Below are 22051 nucleotides of genomic sequence, written 5' to 3'. Positions count from 1 at the left end.
CAGTAACATCATCAGAACACCTTCAGTGTGTGGGATTTTGAGATCGAATGTGGTCAGATTTGGGCATAATGTGAACCTTCATTGTTAAAAACTAAAACATATTCATAGTGCCAACATACAGAGCCAGGCCAGTTCTTCCAGTGAAGAAAGCCTGAAAGGAGTCAGTATAAACGATCGGCACTACAAAACCCCACTAAATATATTTATTACATACAAAGAACCAGTAAAATATCACAAGTTGTCTATTTGTCAGGGTGCTAGATTTCATTAGACAGACAGAGAATCAGTAGTAATTAAACAGGTAGTTGGTATTCCTGTGAGATGATATAATGCTATTGTTAAAGGGATTATAGCAGTACCTTCATTAGGGATTGTAACAAGCCGACTAATATTCCAGTAATGTCATAGCCATGTTAGGATCGTTGTAATTGGATGATGATATAATTATATAATTTCCGACAGACATTTGTCACCTGACCTGCACCAATCACTGTATTTAAGCTCTGTGTCTGTGACCATTATACACTTTCCTTTATTCATCACATCTATATTATGAGCTCAGAAATATACTACATGAATATATATAGTAGACATCTGCTGACCCAGAAATATCTCCATTCTTTTCAGAATATGCCATATATTTTTTTTACCTATCAAGGTTTGCCAGTGTTAAATAATCTCTGGGAGTCTTGAATCAACACTAAAAAGAGCAATTTTTAGAGCTGAATAAAAACTCCCAGAGTTGATTTTGTTGTGTAGTCACTGGAATATTTAAAGCACTTTCTTCTTGACCTTGATATTACTGTTTTCTTCTAGATTAAGATCAACTTTTCTCACCCTGCCTGCATTTGCTGTCTTATTACTTCATATATAACTACTGAAGTTGTGCCTGCTATTATGGACTCTTTCTTATTTTCAGTTGCTGATCAAGAGGCTTTATATAGCTGCCTTAAAACCTTTAGCACTCTTTACCACTCGTTCATCGATTGCGAATATGGTTGACCCTGTAAAAAAGAGATTTATCAGATCTCTGGTGCAATAATTCCATTCGCAAGCTTGGGCAATGCTGCAGACATGCTGAGCCTAAATGGAGGGAGGATGGCCTTCAGGCATACCCAGATACTTTAGGAATTGTCTAACCTTCTAGCAAGCTTCAGCCGACACACTCTTGGAATTTTATTCACAACAATAATTTCAGTAATTAGTCCTAGTCCCTCTAGCACCATTAATATTTCTTCTCTCACTTGAGAGAATTAAAAAATAAAATTTCTGTTGATAAAATCTTTTTTGTAAGGCAGGAAGCAGGCAACTCCACTACATCCACATTTGATCTGCCTACTCATAAAGCATGCTTCAGTTTGAGTCTATATCCCTCTCATGTCTTTCTAAGACAAAGCAGAAGGCCTTCTTTTCTTCCATAGATGTTATTCTGGCGTGAAAAGAGATTTTCAGTGTTATGGGTTCCTTCCTTCTCCGTTTAGTTAATAGCTGTCTCACTGCTGGAGTCATTCCATCTGTTTTTTAACGTGCCAAGATTACCCCATTATAAAAAAAACAACAAAAAAAAAAACAACCAAAAAACATTTGAATTCTTGTCTTCTTCAATTTTAGACCCATTTCACAATTGCCCTTCTTATCTAATGTTTTGGAAAAACTCATTACTACTACCATTTCTGGAGAAAAGTTTATTCTTAAAGTTTCAATCTGGATTTCTCTCCCATTACAGCACATTATTCGCACTGTTGATAATGGGAGACTGGCTATGCTTGTGCTTCTTGACCTTCAGCATGTAGTGAGCGACTATTACTCTTCTCGTATCTCACTTTTTTTGTGGGATCCCTCAGTTTTCTGAGCTTGCACTACTTCTCTTCTCTGTTTAGATTTTATTCCTGGGGCTGTCTGATTGAAAAACACAAATTTTCGTTCTGTTGCTACGCCGATGATATCCAACTATATCTCCCTGTGAAATGTTGGTTGCTGCGAAACTTTTTGAGATTAAATGAAAGTAAGACTGAGATAGCTGTCCCTGTCCCATTGGCCCTGCCAATGCTCAAAATGGTCTAGTTCTTTGTGTCGCTAAACTCGTTGATCTGGCTGTCAAAAACCTGGGAGTCATCTTTAACAACAAGCAGAGACTTAATGGAGAAATTGATGCTTTTGTAAAAGCAAGCTTCTTCCAGCTGCATCTTCTTGCAAAGGCGAAGCCTTTTCTCTCCTTCCATGATCTGGAAAAGATAATCCATGCTTTCATCAGTTCACCATTAGACTATTGTAACGCCCTATATTGAGGAATCACCTGTTCTCTCTCAAGACTCCGGCTGGTACAAAACGCTGCGGCACACTTTAGCGAACAGTTAAGAAAAAAAAATTTGTAAAGGTTGAGCAGTGTTCCACCAGACATTCAGACCCACCTCTTTGTAAATTAAAAACTCATTTGTTCAGACTCTAAAAGAGAACAAGCACAATGTCTCTTCACTGACAAAATGTAATAATGTGTGTTGCACTTGTGCGCACACACTATAGAGATATGATGTGTTCTTACAAGAGACTGCTGAGTCAAGTTATCAGATACATAATGTCCTCCTCCACACTTCTGTTATTAGTCATTGTGCACACAGGCATTCAGCTCACTTGCCGTCTTTGAAGCGACTGTAGGTCAAGCTGTTAAAAGTGCTGAAGCGACTTTCTTTGGATCGTCGACTTTTTCTTTTGTCCTCAGTATGAAGTGGTTTTACTGTGACCTGAATACAGTACAGCAGAATGAAGTGATGTTAAAAGCTAATTTTTATGTTTGCTACAAAATGGTACTGAAACAGCCAGAGTTGATATTAATGGTAATTGAAAACACAGTCCATCCATATCGGAGCTGTCCAATAAAAATGTTGTTGACCGTAGTTTGGTGCAGGTATTTTGGAAAAGTTTTTTGTTGGAGATAATGAATGAGCTTTGAAGTCAGTGTATTGGATTTGGGTTACTTACATTTCTGTTGTCACCACATGAGAGTTCACAGTCAACTCAAATCAGTCACTGTAGTGATGATGATTCAACAAAGCCTGCTGGGATATTCAAGAAGTCACAATGTGACACAGGAGGAAGCGAAGTGTGTGTCTCGCAAGTAGATCGGATGTGTGAAGATGAACAATCATTAGCAGGAAGTAAACAATGTAAAAAAGAGTAAATATGTAAATGACAAAAAGGAGGAAAACATGTAAGTGGATTTGTGAATGTGTTTTTGCTTACTCTGTCTTTGTGCTTACTGTCTGTCTTTTTGCATTTAATAAGCACTGCAGATTTTTATTGTAGCTTCATTCATTAGTCATATAGTAAATGTGAAGGAAGATACAAGCCTCCTTCCAATAGAAGAGTATGAAACATTTTTTATGAGGCTTATGATTTGTCATCAAGACTGAAAATAATTAAGCCTGTATTTATGCTACTACCAGAATATGGTACTTAGTAACTTTGATTATAAGGGCTTAGAGCTAGTGTGCCTCTAATCCACTGGATTGGTATCAGAGCTTCTACTCACCAATTTGGTATTTCAATTAATTCCCATACATTAAAAACTTTTTTTTTTTTTTTATTGTCTTGAAAGCATTTACATTTATGGGAGCAGGCTGCCATCTAAGTCACAGGAATCCTCAAATGTTACCTTACCATAAAAATAATTTTAATGAGTTTCACTCAATAAGGGATTTTAATTTGGAAAAGAAAGTGTTGATGTTGGATCTGAAATTGGTCTTGGCAGTTGTTTCAGTTAAAAGAAGTGCACTGTGTATAGAGAGGAAAAGCTGAATCGAATGAGTGCATTCTTAGTTAGAAAGGCTTCTGTAACATGAGCCATAACCACTCCCAGTCAATACCAGTATGCCCAGAACAATTTAGTAATCCTCCCACTGCACACCTTTAGCATGTCTGGCCAGATTTTGGAAACTGCCACTCTGCAAACTGTAGCTGTGCAGCCATGCAGGCAGGAGCTTCAGAGAGTATGGCTTGTAGTTGTTGGCCACGTCCCATGATCAGTGCAGGTAGGACTGAAAGCTTTTTCACCGACAGTCTGGAACTGAACTGTGAGGTCATTAGCTCCTTTTAAAGGACTTTCTGTCAGCGTTTTGCTGCGTCACATGGACTTTACTGACTAATTGGCTGCTCACTGCCCATATTCCTGCAGTAGAGTACATACAGTATATATCATTAATGTAATCTGGTTTGTGTCATTTCAGATATGTAGGAATATGTTACCTCAGGTTTCCTCAGATTTGTGTTTAAAATGTTTGATGCAGCAGTTTTTAACATACCCTCATCGCCTTATTTCCTTTTTGTTTTCCTGTAATCTTTGCTATGTAATGCTCCTTCCACAGATCAAAGTCAATGAACCTATGTCCACTCAGGACACAAGGCATTTTGATTAGGAACTACAGTCTAGCTAATTCGTGTTTGGACCTCTGTCATCTTTATTTGTCCATCTCTGTGCTTCAGAATATGATGGCCAGTTAGCCCCAGCAAGAGCAACTGAGTCAGGCATGGCGTCGTCTTCCTACTTGGAGCCCAACCTCAATCACTCTGCAGCGGGTGGTTGTGGGGTTAAATCACGATCTGGGATGCCTGGTGGTCCGGGTGTTGGTACCAGTGGCTCTGCTGGAGGTCTAGAGCGACCCCCAGGCTCCATGGACCGGGTTCTCAAAATCTTCCATTACTTTGAGACAAATAGTGAACCATGTACTTGGGCTAGTAATATCAGACATGGAGACGCTACAGATGTCAGGGTAAGACACAGTAGTTAATTCTGTTACAATTCCCAGTTATCATCAGTTTTCCCACTCTAACATTTTACTTTTTGATTTCATGTTTCAACAGGGTGTTATCCAGAAGATAGCAGAGATCCACAAATTGCGCTGTGTGTCCTCTCTGGGCCTCCGTCTGACTCATCTGCACTCTGACGCTCTCCATTGGTTACATCCTGATTTGGGCGTGTCTCATATCAGGGAGAAATATGAGAAGCAGCACCCCCAGGAGGAGTGGAGGTGAAATTAAATCAAGATTAAATGTGTTACACTCTATTACCACCTCACATTTCTTTTCTTGAGTTTCATCCATGTGGTGTACTAGAGCATATGCAGGATTTTATTGCCCTCAGTTGAAGACAAGAGGCTGATCATTACAATAAACATGTCATCTTTACAAGCCCTAGGAGACTGTAGAGAAGCTACACTTGTTCAAGCTGCAAACAAGCCCCCAAACAGCGTTTTATTAGGTCTCGATAACATATGGCCTCAGTGATACCATTTTATACTTTGAGTTAACCTTCAGACCAAAACCTGCAATATATTTACTTGTATGTTAAATACTCTGTACGAGCAGTAAAAATATTACAATACAATATTACAATTAAGTAATAGATTAAAATTTGTAAAGGTTTATTCTGAAAATGTATTTTATGCAGTTGCCTTATGTGATCTTTATTATAAAGCAGCTCTGTCCATCCTGCAAGTGATGAGTTTTGCCCAGTCATTAAAACTGAGATTAATTCAAAATTGACAAATTGTTCACACAGCTAACACACAGCACAGCATCTCTGCCTCAGAGGACAGCAAAGCTGCAAGCCCACAGGATCTTCTGCTGCTGCCAGTCTATTGTTAGAACAGCAGCAGCATCAGCCCAGGGGATCCACTGACTCTATCTCCCTGCTCTCTCACTCCCTCTCACGCTTTCTCTCATTCTGTCTTGTGTCCTCACAGCTTCTTTTTTACTTTTTCTCTCCATCCTTCCTTCTCCCCATCACACATCTGTTTTTTTCTTGTACAGCTTTCTGATCATTCTCTCTCTTCTCACGCTCTTTGTCTTTCATTCATTATAGATCAGGGATGTTTTATTCATTTTGTCTTCAGCCTTGATATCCTTTGTTATCTAACCACAGGCTGTAGCATCACAACAGCTTGGAGGTCACCAATCTCCTGAACTGTTTCTCTTTACTCTAGTCACTGCAATATGTCAGTCATAATGTATCATTATAAAAATGATGGCCCATCTGGGTACTTATGTGACATTATGTTTTATGGTGTTACAACAATATCAATCTCAGTTCAGTCTCAGCAAAATATGGAGCCATATCTCACTGTAGCACTGTGAGTAGAAAAGGGCATCTTTCCACTTCAATATACAATCCAATACTGCAACGTCTCTGTGTGTTATAGCTGTGTCATCACATAAATCTCCTTTTGATGATATAGGGCAACTTATATATTCGCTCTGAAGCACATGTTTGGTTTTTCTAATTGTGACAAATGACAGTATAGTCAATGCCATCGGACTGATAAGACAAACCACTGACCACAAACATTTAACATTTACGTGTTACTGTGACATGTGCTCTAAAGACATTGTGCAAAAGTAAAGTGTTTTAAGTTTAATTATTGTTCGTCAGTAAATAATATGTGGTCATTTTTAGGAGTGATACCCCATTTTGGTCAGACCAAGAAAATAGATGTACTTTTGAACACTGACAGTGACTACGTCATGATTATTTACCAAATCACTGTGTTATTCTCAGGTATGAGCTGCGGATGCGGTACCTTCCTAAAGGTTACCTTAGCCATTTCTCTGAAGACAAGCCCTCTCTCAACTACCTCTATCATCAGGTAAGGAAAATCAAAATGTGTGAAATAATACAAAACAATTTTAATTATATATGTGCTTTTTTCCACCCATCCTGTTGTTCATTGTCTGCTCTGTCATGACCTATGTTGCTTTTATGTGTGGCAGGGCACACATACATTGAAAGGGATAGTAAGAGAGATACCTAAATGGTACACTGCAGTGTGTACTGAATAAGAGTACACATTTTACCTTTAATGCATTTAACCTTCAGCTACTCCATGTTTACATTAGTGGTGTTATAAGATCTGTGATGCTACACCGTGTTTCTGCAGGTAAAGAGCGATTACATGCAACAAATTGCTGATCAGGTGGATCAAGACATTGCCTTGAAACTGGGCTGTTTGGAAATCAGGTAAGAAAATCAGTGATGTTTTCCAGAATAGCTCAACTAAAAACTGACTGTTTAATCCATTTTCTACTAAATATATCTCCTTGTCTTTTTGAACTGTACAGGAGGTTCTTCAGAGAGATGCCAGGCAATGCCCTGGATAAGAAATCTAACTACGAACTACTAGAGTATGATTGATTTTGTTTTGTGCATGCTGTAAACCATTCTGCCTCTAATTTAAATGTATGTTTTTAAATGTATTGTGAATGTACATTTCAGCTACTCAGAGATCAACATTGTGATGCTTCTATTCTTCTTAGGAAAGATGTTGGTTTGAGAAGGTTCTTCCCTAAAAGCCTCCTGGACTCTCTCAAGGTGAGGTGACACCATTGTAAACAAAGAAATCCAGCTTCTGATTGTTACGTGCCTGACTAATTGTCATCTTCACCCACTTTAATGAGAGTGACAGTGGCAAAAATTTCTAGATTTCCTGCCGATTCCTAGTCGGATGAGCGGAGAAACCAACCTATGTTCGTCTGGCTAAATCTTTATTTAGTCTAATTTAATTCAGTCAGACTCACTGCTCTCACTCACAGTGTCTTGTCAGTTGCGTGATATATTCTCCTTGGCTCTAAATCAGACCAATCTTTTTCCCACGGAGACATAACTATTAGAAATGTTTTTTCTCATTCTCCCCACTCACTGTCAGGCAAAGACTCTTCGTAAGCAGATCCAGCAGACCTTCAAGCAGTTTGCTAACCTCAATGATGAGCAGAGCATCCACAAGTTCTTTGAGATACTCTCTCCCATCTACCGCTTTGACAAGGAGTGCTTCAAATGTGCTTTAGGGGTGAGATGACACTTGATGTTTAGAGCGTGCTCTGTCATATGTTTTTCTTAATATTCACTATACAGTTATTATGCTACTGTGGCCAATATAATGTTTAGTGACTAAAGCAGGTGATATCATGAAACGTGACATATATTTAAATGATGCCTTTCTGATCCTTTCTAGTCTAGCTGGGTAATATCAGTAGAGTTAGCTATTGGACCAGAGGAAGGAATCAGCTACCTCACAGACAAGGGCTCAACAGTGAGTACACACACCCGACTCCTCACAGAAAATTGAATTTAGTGCTGTCAAATCTCAGTCTTTTCTACCTTGTTCAAAAGTCACTTTCATTCATAAGACTAATTTATCTGTTCTAACTAGCAGAGGAGACATTTAAATATTTTAATGAACTGACGGCTTTTAACCCTTCTGTATATTGCATATGCATATTGATTTTAATCTGAAGGCTAGAGCGCCATACTGCCCTCTGCTGGTTTGTTCAGCCTCTCTGGAAGACAGGTTTTCTTTTTGCTGCGCAGCTGATTAGGAAAACTGAGCTGCTGCATTAAGAAGGCGCTTACTGTGGTGACAACTTAAAATAAAAGAAACAGCTGCATGGCTGTAGCTGCAATGCATATAATAAGTTTGTCCTTAAAACATGGCCCATCAAATTTTAATAAATTCATCTTTGCATGTGAGTAAATCAGAGCTTGTCCTGTGTGGCATTTAGAAATTCATTCCGAATCGGTGGCATTTTTGTTCTAATGCTCACCTTTGAAAAGCTGTGGTTTGCATTGTTGTATGTAAAAACAGAAATACATGACTGACTGGTGCAATATAGGTAAGCTGCATTTCTGAATGTTTCACAGAAAGATCATTTCCACTGAGTTGAATGAAGGGCACTAACATATACAACACATTACATGTGATTTTAAATATTTCTTTTCATCTGTTTTTATCTCTGTAGCCCACACACTTAGCCAACTTTAACCAGGTTCAGTCCATCCAGTACTCTGCTTTGGAAGAGAAGGACAGAAAAGGCATGCTGCAGCTCAATGTAGCAGGAGCCCCAGAGGTAAAAAAAAAAAAAAATTAAAAACATACGCACATATTGCATACTATCCGCCTCTTTTCGCTTCCATGTAGAGTGTCTCCTGTGAGACACTTGTTTGAATATTAAATTTGCAGTAATACCTCATGTTACATTTGCACGTCCACCAAAAGTATAAATGTTTAACTACTGACTCCCTCAATTTGAAATATTTTGAACTTCAATCCAGTTCTCATTCAAAATACCTTTTTCGGGTCAATGATGGACCAAACTAGCTATAAGTTCTGTAATATCAACCCTGTCCTATTTTTTTTGGTTCAGTCCACTTTAATAAAATTGTTAAAACAAAAACAACAACCAAATGTTTCATGTGTAATACAGCTTGTTTGTCAAACACTGTAGTGGTAGAACCACATAAACCTAAGGGAAAGCATGAATATATGTAGGGGAAAAGGGAAAAACGGCACATGGGAGGGTAAGGGGCCGGCTGTTGCCATCTGCACTTGAGTATCAGCGTGAGTGTGTCTGTCCAGACTGGGTGTGCATTTGCAGCAGGCTAATACTACAGGCAAAGCATGTGTGCATCAGTGCAAAGTATCTGTGTGCGGTTTGTGCGTGTTGAAGTGTGTGTATATGTACACTGGGAGAAGACGTTTTCCCTAACAAAGCTTTCATTGTGTCACTGTGAAGCAGCTCTCTGTGTCACTCTTACAGTAATCCTTCTGTGTGTGTGTGTGTGTGTGTGTGCGTGTGTGCGTGTGTGCGTAGCCTCTCACAGTCACCACAGCATCCCTGACTACAGCAGAAAACATGGCTGACTTGATTGATGGCTACTGTCGGCTCGTGTCCTCGGCTACGCACTCCTTCATTGTCAGAGTCCACAAAGGTAGGGCAGACAACTACTCTAATACTCATGAATTTTATGTTTATTGAGATGTTTTAAAGCATTATAACCATCAGGGTGTGCAGTTAAGTGTTCATCAAAATAGTTTTGTGTTGTTTAGGTGGTAACAGTAACTTGAAGCACAGAAACAAAGTATTATACACTATAAATAGTACTCAGAACTGTCAGCCATCCTTCAGTAGTCAAGTCTCTTTATGGCCAGTGAGGCATTGTTCTTGTCACTTCAAATAACCGACTTGTGTTGGGCTAGTTTTCTAAAAATAACTGTGCAGTGAAGAAATGATTACAGACATGAAACCAGTTTGTTGTGTGTTCAATTCATGTGTTTTGCCTCTGTAGAGGGGGACAGGGCTCTGCCTTCCATACCCAAGTAAGTTAAATGATTTTTTTTTTTTGTGTGTCTCAATCGTCATTTTATTGAGAATAAACAAGCGATGTCCTATGAGAGGGTCTAATCAAAATTCATGTAATATATAAGAAAACCGATTCCCAGTTCCTTTTACCAGCACAACTTTCTTTGACATCTTAAGTGGCTTTTATTTCGTTATTTCACAGACTTTTTCAGGTTTTGTTTAAAGAGTCATGTTAATGTGGCTATAAATTTTAAACATTGCATCTTTTAAATTGTGTTGACGATGGTATTATTTTGGTTTACTAGTCCTTGATCTTGCTGATACGGTCCTTGGATTATCCATATAGTGGCTTTGCAGTTCTTTATAAGATATGCAGCTGGAAGCTCATTCAAAATGCATTAGTTTAGTTTTAGGTTAATGTTAGCCAAATCCCAAAAATTCTTTTCTCCTCTCTGGTGCAGAGTTTCAAATCATGAGAAACGGATGGAAAAAAGGATGGATGGAGTACGGACCAGAGCTGTTTGTGTCTCCGGTATGAATTCCAGTCTTGCTTTCTCCTTTCCTGTTGATCTCTTTCTCGCCTGTCAGCTTGCGTCTCTATCCCCTGCTCGAAATGTCATTAATGACAGTGACTGCTGAGAGTCAGATAAAGGGTTCATAGATAGTTGTGTGTACCCTGTGTCCCCTATAAAGCCTCATCTGTGTGTGCAGTGAAGAGTCCTTGTATGGCCAGATGTCCCCATGGAGAGCTTTAGTCACTGTCTCTGCTGCGACTGTGTATTGACCTCTGACTAACTCGCAGTTATGCAGAATTAAATGAAATTTAACTTAAATATAAAATCACATCATTAAATACTATCTTTGACTCATAACAGCAAAACTAATGCTTCTCTAACCTTTCTCCCTCTGTGTGTTTCATGCTGCATGTGGCTTCTGCAGGTCACAATAGTGGCGATGGTACATTCATTTTTATTCTAATTAATCATCTCAGTTTAGTAACACATTGAAATTTCTGCTCTGTGTGTACGTTTAGCATGCTCTGTGTGTAGCGTGTGGGCAGTATCTCTTTGTATGTCTGTGTAAGTGTTTCTGCCTTATCTCTGACTCAACTTGTTTCTCTGGAAAAAATGAACCTTTCCATCCCTCCCCTTTCCTCTCTGCCTGACTCTCTCTCTCTCTCTCTCTCTCTCTGTCTCTCTCTCTCTCTCGCTATCTCTCTATTATACTCTTCTGCTTCTCAGTCTTGTGTGCGGTTACTCAGTAGTCTATGAACATTTCAGTTGTTGTGCATGTGTTTGGAGTCGGGCATGGTGACGGTCTTTTGGAAAGGTACTTCTCTCTGATGATGGTGTGTTTCTGTTGGTGTTTTCACTCATTGTTTTGTCTGTATATGTGTGTTCACACAGGTTCTTGAGCTGCATGCAACCAAAACACTTTCATTGATAATGGTGTTTGTCAGAAAGGATAGCCCCCCCCCCCACCCCTGTTATAGTTAGTGGGATTTCAGATGTGACCATGTTGTCAACTCTTTTGAGTGTGCACTTGCTGATGTTTCTCTGCTCTTTTTTCCTCTCCACCTCGCTCTGACGCTGCAGAAACGGACGACTATGCTGAGATCATAGATGAGGAGGACACCTACACCATGCCTTCAAGTGAGCAGACACGCAAACAGTATGCACACAAACACTGTAGGCAAGTAATGTGACAAATGAGACAAAGTCGCAGGTATTAAGAGTTGTGTTTGTGATCATGTAGCATACTGTGTGTGCATGCAGGCATCTGTCTGTGATGAAGGATTTTAGGACACATAAATGTGTGTGTGGTGATGTTTGTGAGTCTAGCAGTTAAGTTGGATTGAGATCAGAAGACACTTATATTGTAACACATGTCAACTCCATTTCGATAATATTTCACTTTATCAAATTTGTCTTATCTTTAATGGTTTTGTGTAGGGGCTAGTAGTTATTTTCCAAAGTCAGATAAATAGCTGATCGTATTAAAGTCAGTTACACCAGGTTTTCATTTTGACAAAGCTGTTATTACTGTTGTGCTTGACAACAGTTTAGAGCTGAAGTGGTTAAGTTCATAAATTCAGACAGTGTTTAGATATGAAAGGTGAAGTACTTCACCTCATGACTGTTATCTGAAGTGAAAAATCACATCCACCAACCACATACCATGATCAGCAGTATATTATTTAATGAGCTTCTTAGGCATAGACATGTAGACATATGACAACCAGGTTGGCATTACCTTATAATAGGATGTGGAAAAGTATATTGAAATTTAGCATATTATCAATTTAAAGTAGTTCACCACACTATTCATATCAGGTGAGGTGTAAATTATAAATCTGCTCGGACTTCAGCTCTGAGTTGAAATAATTTTAGATGGATTAGATAAAAGGGTGGTTGGTGTTTGAATCAATCTACATTTTCCTTGTCTTACAAAAAAGGGGAAGACTCTTGAACCACATATTATTATCCCTTTATTATTAGGCCTGACAACTATATTTGTTTCTCTGAGCTATCACAAGATTCAGCTTCCTCAAAATGCTTTGGCACATTATTTTGCCCAAAATACTTAGTTCATTAGTGTGAATCATTTACAAATGGCTCCATATCCATCCAATCACTGTGACAATTACATGAATGTGGAGGTTAAGCTACCCTACTGTACGCTGAGTCCCCATTCTTATCATAAATATTTGATTAAATATAAGAAAAAACTTTAAATGGCCCTGCTGTACTGCTGCTGCTGCTGCTGCTGCTGAGTAGTACTGTACCAGTTCCAGGTTCAGGTGTGTTGTTCACATCAAGCTCACTGCAACGCTATGTGGTGATGCTAAAGAGGCAACATTTGGAAGCAGTGGAAGTGGGCGATATCACCTAATGTAGGATGGAAATTGCAGCTGAGATTTCTACTGATAAAATCCCCATTTCAACTGCCTCAAAATGTTGCTTTGGTTTCATAAGCACATGTTGTTCCATGTAGTCAAATTTCAACACAGCTTTGCTTTTGGACCATTCATAACTTTCTTTCACTTAGTCCTGTGGACTTAAAGCTGTAAACACAAATAACATACACATAGACGAAGTCAAACAGTAAAGATCCACACTCTAAATGACCAAATCATACTGTATTAATATCATTTGCTTTCTTGTTGCATTACAATCTCAGGTGTGAAAATATCTACTTAAATATTAGACCAATGCATGATAAGCTGTTCACATCCAGCCTGAACAATTTCAGTGCTTATGTTGTAAGAACATCATGTAAGAATTTTTACCCTAGCTGGGAGTGACTGAAGGTGTGTTTGTTTCCTTGTTTTGTTACTTTCTACACACACACAATCACACGTGCGCGCACACACACACACACACACACACACACACACACACACACTTCAGACAAAATACAGCGAAAGCCAGATATCTCAGAGCAAGTTATTTCATATGATCAGGGACAGTTTATATAGTAAAATGATATATACAGTACCTCCAGCAGACCCACTGTACATCACCAACACACCTGAAAATGTCACAATTGTTAAGTTCCTGACGTAACTAATAAAGTCTGCCGTTACATTTTATGGCTTTCTGTACTCACAGCTAGCTGTTTCTGTCTCCTATCATTAACCCATTTTCCCAGAATACTATGGACTAGATCAAGGTAATGATTGGAATAAACCATAAGTCTGGTTGTATTGTGATGGCTCTTTGGTTTGGTGGTTGTTGTGATCCTTATTTTATGTTTGCTTGCAAGTCTCAAATTAAATTCAGAATTTATTTCTGTACATGTACCCCGATGATTTGACCCTCCTTCTGTTTGATGTGTTGTCAGTTTTGGGTTGAACTGGTAGCAGCTTCAGACCTGAGCCCCAGTTGTTGGTAGTCGATCTTGTAAGGCACCAAACTCATTTTTAGATACAGACAAAGAAAAATTATTAATACTGCAAGCAATTCATGGCAACAGTTAATAAAGCTCATATAGCTTGTATAGCTAACTGTGTGCATGTACCTCTGTGTGTGTATATATATATATATATATATAGAATAAACACCTAAACCATTAACTGAAACAGGGTAGCCCCACTCCATTGTTAAATGATAATGAACAGGTTACATGGGTGACATTTAGAGGCAGAGGCAGAACAAACAGGTATTAGTTGTGGGCAACTGTATGTGTATGTTGTAGCCCATTTCCACATTTGGCCTCATTCCCATTACAGGTATTTTATTGCATGTCATCATTGTTCCTAAAGTTGCTCATATACTGGACATTTCAAATAGTGATCTAAATCAATTAAGTCAGAGGTTTGTCAAAACTAAATGAACATTTATGGTTTCATGTATGTGATATCCATAAGCTGAATACATGGAAAAAGTCAGGTCATTAGTGTGATGTCTATCAGGCAGATCAAACCACTGGCCTGTCAAAGGCTAACGTCTCATAGATATTTTTATTCCTAGTGTCACTAAAAAACAAATTAAACACTTGGCTGATGGTTGATACTGATAAAACTAATTTATGTCAGCTTTTGTTTTGTTTTTAGCCTTTGGTTTGAACTCCTGCCTATTTTGTTTCACTATTATACAATACACCTGATTTTATCCATATTACATTTGAATTAAAATTCCTGTTCATATATACATTGAGTGTTCCTGCCTGTTGTGCGTCTGTGTTACATGGCATGCCTGGCTCTGGTTTGCTGATGCTGTTGTTGCATGATGTTGACACTGAGCTGTGCTCCTTGCTATTAAACCAAGCTTGTCAGAGTAGGAAGCTCTATTAACTTCATTAATCCAGAAATTCAGGATAATTTAATTTAAATATTTTTCTGTTTTATGTAACTACAAAAGAAGACACCTCATCGTGCTACACACAATAAATTATCAGCTTGTTTTGTGCAGTCTAGTTGTGTCTGAAATTTTGCTCAGATCTGCTCAAACAAGCGTTTGACAAGTTGCTCAGAATCAAGTCTAAACGTTTTCCTGAGAGTCGGGGGTAAAAATAAAGTCTGTGCACTGTAAATCACTGTGACAAGCTTGGTAAATACAAGACCTGTGTAAGATGTGTATGTATGGTCGCTGATGTGTGTGTTTGATATGTAGTTCTGCTTTGTTTTCTGTTGGTCTTTGTGTCTCTGTGCGTTCATGTCCATGTTTGTGGTGTATCCAGCTCGAGACTATGAGATTCAGCGAGATCGCATTGAGTTGGGACGCTGCATAGGTGAGGGTCAGTTTGGAGACGTCCACCAAGGAGTCTACATCAGCCCGGTATGTAGTCTCTGTTTCTCACACATTACAGATACTGCACACTTACTGTAGTTATACAGCGGAAAGCATGAACATCAGGATATATATGTAGTTTCTTGATTATTGAGATAAGAGCAGACGACAAATCTTCCCTTTGTAGATGTTCCTGTTCTAATGTTGCTGCTGATGATTAGGGTGTATCTGTTTTGCGCAGGAGAACCCAGCACTGTCTGTGGCAGTGAAGACATGTAAGAACTCAACGTCGGACAGCGTCAGGGAAAAGTTTCTCCAAGAAGCATGTATGTTTCTTCTGTTTGTCAGATGTTACAGTCGTTCACTGTTAAGAATTTGCGGAAAACGTGCAGGTTTCTATTCTTACCTTTTTCTAAGCTTTCTATTCTCTTTTTTCCTGTAGTGACCATGCGTCAGTTTGACCATCCTCATATTGTGAAACTTATGGGAGTCATCACAGAGAATCCAGTCTGGATCATCATGGAGCTCTGCACGCTCGGAGAGGTAGGACACTGATATAGATTTGTCTAAGCGTCTACAGTATCTTTTAGTTTAGCCTGTTGTGCACATGTTGATACAGACAGAGAAGTTCTTTGGACATACATGGAGTTTATTGGTGTGAAATTATATATTTTTAAAATCTAATAATTTCAAAGTCTGGGATTATAAAAAGTAATATAAGTTTCTTTATATTTGCAAGGCATTCTGAGCTGCATTGACAGTATGAAAATTCAGACTTGGTGAAAAATTGTACAAATTGAAAACCTTCCTAAGATCCTAATAATAAGTTAATTCCTAATTAAGTTGCATTTACTTTGGTTTGAGAAACAGTTTAATGTTTTTGACACATTCGGTGTGTAGAGAGCAGCACAGCAACAGCAGGACTTTTTTACCCATTGCTGCACAGCAATAGCACAGCTTGTTTTATAGAACTGATTAAGTGGCTCCTGATTTTCTCCTGCTGTGTTCCTCTTTATCTGACAATTTATCTCAATCTCTCTCTCTACATCTCTTTTCCTCACTTATTACAGCCCATATCTTTTCTGTGCCTTTCCTGTTTTTTCTTGTCTCTGTGTTTTGAAGGGCTGTTGGTCACTCTGTTGTTCTAACATCCAGCTGTCTGTTTTTCTCTGCCCTCCATAGTTACGATCATTCCTGCAGGTGAGGAAGTACAGTCTAGATTTGGCCACTCTCATCCTGTACTCCTATCAGCTCAGCACAGCACTGGCATATCTGGAGAGCAAACGCTTTGTCCACAGGTATGCATGAGCACAGCCTGAAACTTTACAGCATATACCGTTTTATAAACTAAAGAAGAGTTTCATTAAAAAATGTCAAGATTTAGTTTTTTATTATGATGTTGCCAAAAACACCACAAAATTACATAGATCTGTCATTGAATAGTGAATCTCTTTACCAATTAGTTATTGTTTCTAAATGATCATTTATAGTGATACTTTATGTCAGCTGGCTGTTTAAGCACAGTTCAGTATTGCCACTTTTTTTGCAGTAGTTATTTGCATGAGAGATGAAAATAATAATTAAATGATGAGACAAAGACAAAGCATGTAGGACTTCCTCTCATTCTGGTTCTGTCATCTTTAGGGACATTGCAGCACGAAACGTGTTGGTGTCTACTGTCGACTGTGTGAAGCTCGGGGACTTTGGTCTGTCACGATACATGGAAGATAGCTCTTATTACAAAGGTACCTGTGTACACGTTCAGTGCGAACCATAAATTCACGCTTCATCATGTCCATCAAACGTTATTTGGTGTGTCACGACATATGGAAGAAGAGTTATTGTTATTAATAGCGCTCATAACAACATGACCTGCCCACTGTTCTCTCAGCCTCTAAAGGTAAATTGCCTATTAAATGGATGGCTCCAGAGTCTATTAACTTCAGAAGATTCACCACAGCCAGTGATGTCTGGATGTTTGGTAAGTTAAAGTTTATGTTGTTCTCTTCCACTTTAGTCCTGATGTTTTGTGCTATACCAGTAGGTTTTTGCTTAATCTCTTTTTGTAGCATTTAAGAGCAGTGTCTCTAACGGTGGTGGTATATTTGCATTAACTGTTCACCCATAGGCGTCTGCATGTGGGAGATTCTAATGTACGGCATCAAGCCTTTCCAGGGTGTGAAGAATAACGACGTCATAGGCAGGATAGAGAACGGCGAGCGGCTGGCGATGCCTCCTCAGTGCCCCCCGACTCTCTACAGCCTGATGACGAAGTGTTGGTCCTATGATCCCAGCAAGAGGCCGCGCTTCAATGAACTCAAAACACAACTGAGGTACTTAATCATGAGTGTGGTTTAATTGTTTGAGTGTCTTTGTGTGTGGATTCTGAAAATGTTCAAGTTAATCTTGCTGCATTGAATTAATTCACTTTAAATTTCAATACTGGCTTTGTCTTAGCTTAAGTATAAAAGTTAATCTCTTTTCATGTTGCTTTCTGTTGTAATGAATTGGGTGAAAGAAGCTCCAGTGCCACATTTTTTATGCTTTTTACATTTTACATTTGATTTTCTCATAAAATTTGAAAGTGAATGTTTGTACCTTCCTAAGATGTCTACATAATGCTGAGACTAGTTTCAGTAAATGCCTTATGACCTCATGTATTTAGACTTGTCAAAATATTACCTTTAGTGTGTCAGGTCTTTTCTAGGTGAAAATGTGAGCGTTTGATCAACGTGAGTCTTTACGAATTTTCCAAAAGGAATGTGCCTTAGTAAATCCTAGTTTTCCAGATGAAGCATTTTCTTACACCTTCCTAACAGCAGGTGTCACCGTCTGTCAGTATTAATCACAGTAATCTAGCAAGAAAAAAACAGAGGCGCAGCACGTACTGTACATTTGGAGTTAAGAAACATACTTTAACCTTTGACTTCAGGCCAGAATTAACAATTGAAGATAAAAATATTGTCACACCAGATGACATTTCTGTAAAAACACACACACACAAGCAAAGTGAATTATTTCAATATCTTGGCAGATAGATGTGTTTTGCTTTCACTGATAAATACAATTTTAAATACTACATGAATTTTAATAAGGTAGGTGAAGGCACTGGGGAAGTCAAACATGCTGTGGATTTCTGAGTGACAACAGTTACTGTATGGGAATTTTTTTATTTTTTATTTTGTCCTATACTCTTCAGTACACTGGAACTCCACAGACATAATGATTAGGATGAGGATGTTGGTGCCGTTTATATTTAGTCTGAATGTATGTAATACAAAGATTTACAATTTCCACCTAGTTCATCAGATGTGGATGTGAATATACACAAATTAAAGTTGAACGTGATTATCTCTATAAATCCAGAGTGCTGGAGTACACAAAGCTGTGTCTGAAAGCTTAACAGCAACACGTTACCTCCTGTTTGGGCTGATGACGTTGTGGATGTTATGGTAACAGAGATGTGATGATGACAGTGAGAGGGTAAATGAGACATCTCGGTCATGCCTTGCTTTTTTGTTAAATGATACATCACTGCCTTGTTACCAGCTTTGCCTCGAGACGCATTTGCAAAGAGAGAGCTTATCACTCATGAGACATTATTCCAGGCAGGTTGTGATCAGATAAGGTAGACTTAGACAACACTGTTAGTAATTTAAGAAAGTCCTGAGTAAGCCTCAGATTAATGTGTCACTGTGATATTTTGCTTTAAACAGGAAGGAACCGATCTATTCGCCATGTAACGTGATACTGATTACAGTTAAACATTAATCAAATGCTTTATCAAAGGGTTCAAGAGTTTCACCCATAAGACTTTCATTTAGATCCCAAGAACTTTGGAGCACAGTGTTTGTCGTCATGTGGAGAGAAAAGAAAATGATATTATTTAGCACACGAAGTAAGAGATCAACTGTCTGTTTTATGATTAACGCCAGCTGAGGTCAGGTTACGGCATCCGATTATAATTACTTCTAATCACAGGACGCTAACAGTTCTTAACCTTCCCTCGGCACACAAGCACAAAATCAGGTACAACAAGCAGTTAAATTTGGCCAATCAAGACATGTCCATACACTATATTTTGTGTGTGTGTGTGTGTGTGTGTGTGTGTGTGTGTGTGTGTGTGTGTGTGTTATTTTATATTATATCAGTCGACCAGTAAGGGTAGAGCTTTTCCCATCAGCCATGAGTCAACAATTCAAAATCATCCAGACATGAGCAGACCTGTAGTTTTTTGGAAGTGATGTTTCAGCATCACCTCACGTGGCAACATGTATCGCACAGACAGGAGTAGCAATAGTGGTTTTGAGATGGCTGCTGCAGCAGTTTTAATGTTGGGTACACTTAAGGCGCCATCATGAAGAGTTAAAATGAACAAGTATGTCTACACTTATGTTTTCATATCATATTTATACAGTTTGTGTTGAGGCTTTTTCTGTTCATGACCTCATGTACACCATCGTTTTCTTCATGTTGCATTTTCTCACTACATCTTGGCCTCTTTCTCTTACACACACACACACACACACACACACACACACACACACACACACAGCAACAGGAAAATATGAGTGCATACTTAACTCCAGTGGTTTTATGAGTTTGCCTAAAATCAGCATGACTCACACCTTAAATTCCACCATGATTCCCCCAATTTACTGAACGTCCCCTCCTCACTCACCGTCTCATTCTGCCATTCGCGTCACTCTGTCGCCTCCTTCTCAAACTATTCCTTTTCCTTCTTCTTCTTCTTCTTCTTCTTCTTCAAATTTCCTATTTTGGTTCTGAACAAGTTTCAGGTCCGCACATCATTGATGTTCACTTACCAGTTTGACACATGCACAGTGTGTTTGTGGTTGTATGTTTTAACGAGCTGAAAACCCAGTATGGAAAAGTACATGGTGGTAAAAGTAAGAACATTTATTTTAATTGACTGTGATACTTTGGCATGTAGCAGAACTGAATACTCTTAATGTGCCTCATTCAGTGTCTTGGAAACTAAGTCAATATTGACCATGTTCGCTTTGGTTGCTGGCTATTAATAGGAGAAACTCATGCCATATTTGGTTATACAATTTAGTTTACTTTTGGTCTGGCTGACTCTTATATCATAATATCAATTATAGGTCTCTCCTGCCAAATATGTAGCTCTCAGCTGCTACTACTACAGTTTTCCTAGATGGCAGACCGACATAAAAGTGTGTGTGTGTGTGTGTGTGTGTGTGTGTGTGTGTGTGTGTGTGTGTGTGTGTGTGTGTGTGTTTACACAGTGGGCAGCTGCCAGGAGCAGCTTTCCAGCAGAGAGAGAGAGAGAGAGAGAGAGAACATAGAGATAATGAAAGAAGGAGGGAAAACGGCAGCAGAACTACTCTAGCGTTCTCATTCCCATGATGGACCCGGGCTTGTTATACTCAGATCATATTGTGCTGATTGTAAAGTCTGTGTGATAAAGTCCTGCAGCCTGTAGTTTGGGGGGGTTTGTTCAGCTGCAGCAGAGCATTTATGTGTTTTACTGAGATTGTTTGCAGTTATTCACATGGCTCTTCAGTAGCGTGTCAGTGCTGAGTGCAGCTACTCCATCATCATTTTAGGGGCTGTGATATTCTCCTGAAAGGGCTTTACTCTGGTACTGCTAGACTGGCCTGATCTGAAGGTAAAGTATGGTCTCTTTTACATACTTTTCAGTCTCATGTCTTTCTCAAGAGCACCCAGTCATGAGATTCAGACTCACTGAAATACTTGTAATGATAAAGGGTAAAGATAATGTACTGTCTGTGTTTAAGACACTCTTTAAAACCTTACTTTAGACAGTGCACCTGGACTCAGGTGCTGTGGTTCAGTTGTGCTGCTCAGTGGTCATCGGAAGCAGTTACAGGGCAGCGCTCAGGTGGCAACTACGTGAGAATGAAGCAGGGTGTTGTTAAAAAGTCTGAGATTGTGCAGCCATCCCAGCCCAAGTAAATAAACCAAACAGGCCTTGTTATTCCAGGTGGTGGCCTGGTGTAGGTGGGGGTGGAGACAGACGGTGTTGAGGTTGCCAGGTGCTGATGTTAGGTTTACACATTTATACATGATGTCTTCTACTGTTGACCTACGAGACGAGGTAGGCCAATTAATCAATGACAGGTTAGATTTGAATCAGTTTGTAATAGCTTATTATAAGGATAATACCAGACACACAGTGTTACAGTCCAAACGAACTCTGTCAGTTTGCATGTCTTTGTTCATTTAGTTCATAGTCTCAGTACAGTTTACTACAAATAATTTCACGCAGACAAGAACAGGAAATGAGCGACACATTTACAAGATTTGTCTCATCAGCCTGATCATGACACAGAAATCATGTATAAAAAATAAAATTGTCTCTAGTGTGAAAACGTGAGAATAAGTTGAGCTTTAGGTTGATGATACAGCAAATACCATCATTGTTAGGCCCATTAAGGTAAGAAAAACTGCTTCATTAGGTCTGTTATTTGTGTACAATGCACATCCAGACTATTTATATGAACACAGATAAGAGCATTTCAAAATGAAGCTGTTTTAAAATGTAAAAAAAAATCACATCAGCTGACAATTAATAGAAATATTACAATTTAAAGATATTTATTCATGTTTTTATAGTATTTTCCATCAGCTCCTAGCAGGTAACGTTTAAGCCACTCTTCAGTGTTTTGCATGTCACTGTAGTGGAAAAA

General features: G+C 38.8%; 1 protein-coding gene across 8 annotated transcripts in view; it reads left to right on the top strand.

The window, feature by feature from the left end:
- The window catches only part of LOC113122082 (focal adhesion kinase 1-like), a 55413-nt gene that overhangs the window by 15943 nt on the left and 17419 nt on the right, over positions 1-22051 (top strand). For all 8 annotated transcript variants that reach the window (XM_026293026.1, XM_026293028.1, XM_026293027.1 and 5 more), the window contains 20 exons: positions 4480-4766; positions 4858-5024; positions 6551-6638; positions 6930-7009; positions 7111-7173; positions 7306-7360; positions 7695-7835; positions 8001-8078; positions 8785-8892; positions 9637-9754; positions 10112-10142; positions 10587-10657; positions 11721-11777; positions 15307-15404; positions 15598-15682; positions 15799-15899; positions 16539-16654; positions 17001-17101; positions 17248-17337; positions 17485-17689. In XM_026293026.1, coding sequence (XP_026148811.1) covers positions 4524-4766; positions 4858-5024; positions 6551-6638; positions 6930-7009; positions 7111-7173; positions 7306-7360; positions 7695-7835; positions 8001-8078; positions 8785-8892; positions 9637-9754; positions 10112-10142; positions 10587-10657; positions 11721-11777; positions 15307-15404; positions 15598-15682; positions 15799-15899; positions 16539-16654; positions 17001-17101; positions 17248-17337; positions 17485-17689 — 2096 coding nt within the window. In that variant the 5' untranslated portion in view covers positions 4480-4523. The remainder of the gene's footprint in view (positions 1-4479; positions 4767-4857; positions 5025-6550; positions 6639-6929; positions 7010-7110; positions 7174-7305; positions 7361-7694; positions 7836-8000; positions 8079-8784; positions 8893-9636; positions 9755-10111; positions 10143-10586; positions 10658-11720; positions 11778-15306; positions 15405-15597; positions 15683-15798; positions 15900-16538; positions 16655-17000; positions 17102-17247; positions 17338-17484; positions 17690-22051) is intronic.

The sequence above is a fragment of the Mastacembelus armatus genome, chromosome 16, assembly GCF_900324485.2.
Source record: "Mastacembelus armatus chromosome 16, fMasArm1.2, whole genome shotgun sequence".
In the NCBI taxonomy this organism is placed as follows: Eukaryota; Metazoa; Chordata; class Actinopteri; order Synbranchiformes; family Mastacembelidae; genus Mastacembelus; species Mastacembelus armatus.
This window is presented reverse-complemented; position numbering and strand designations above follow the sequence as displayed.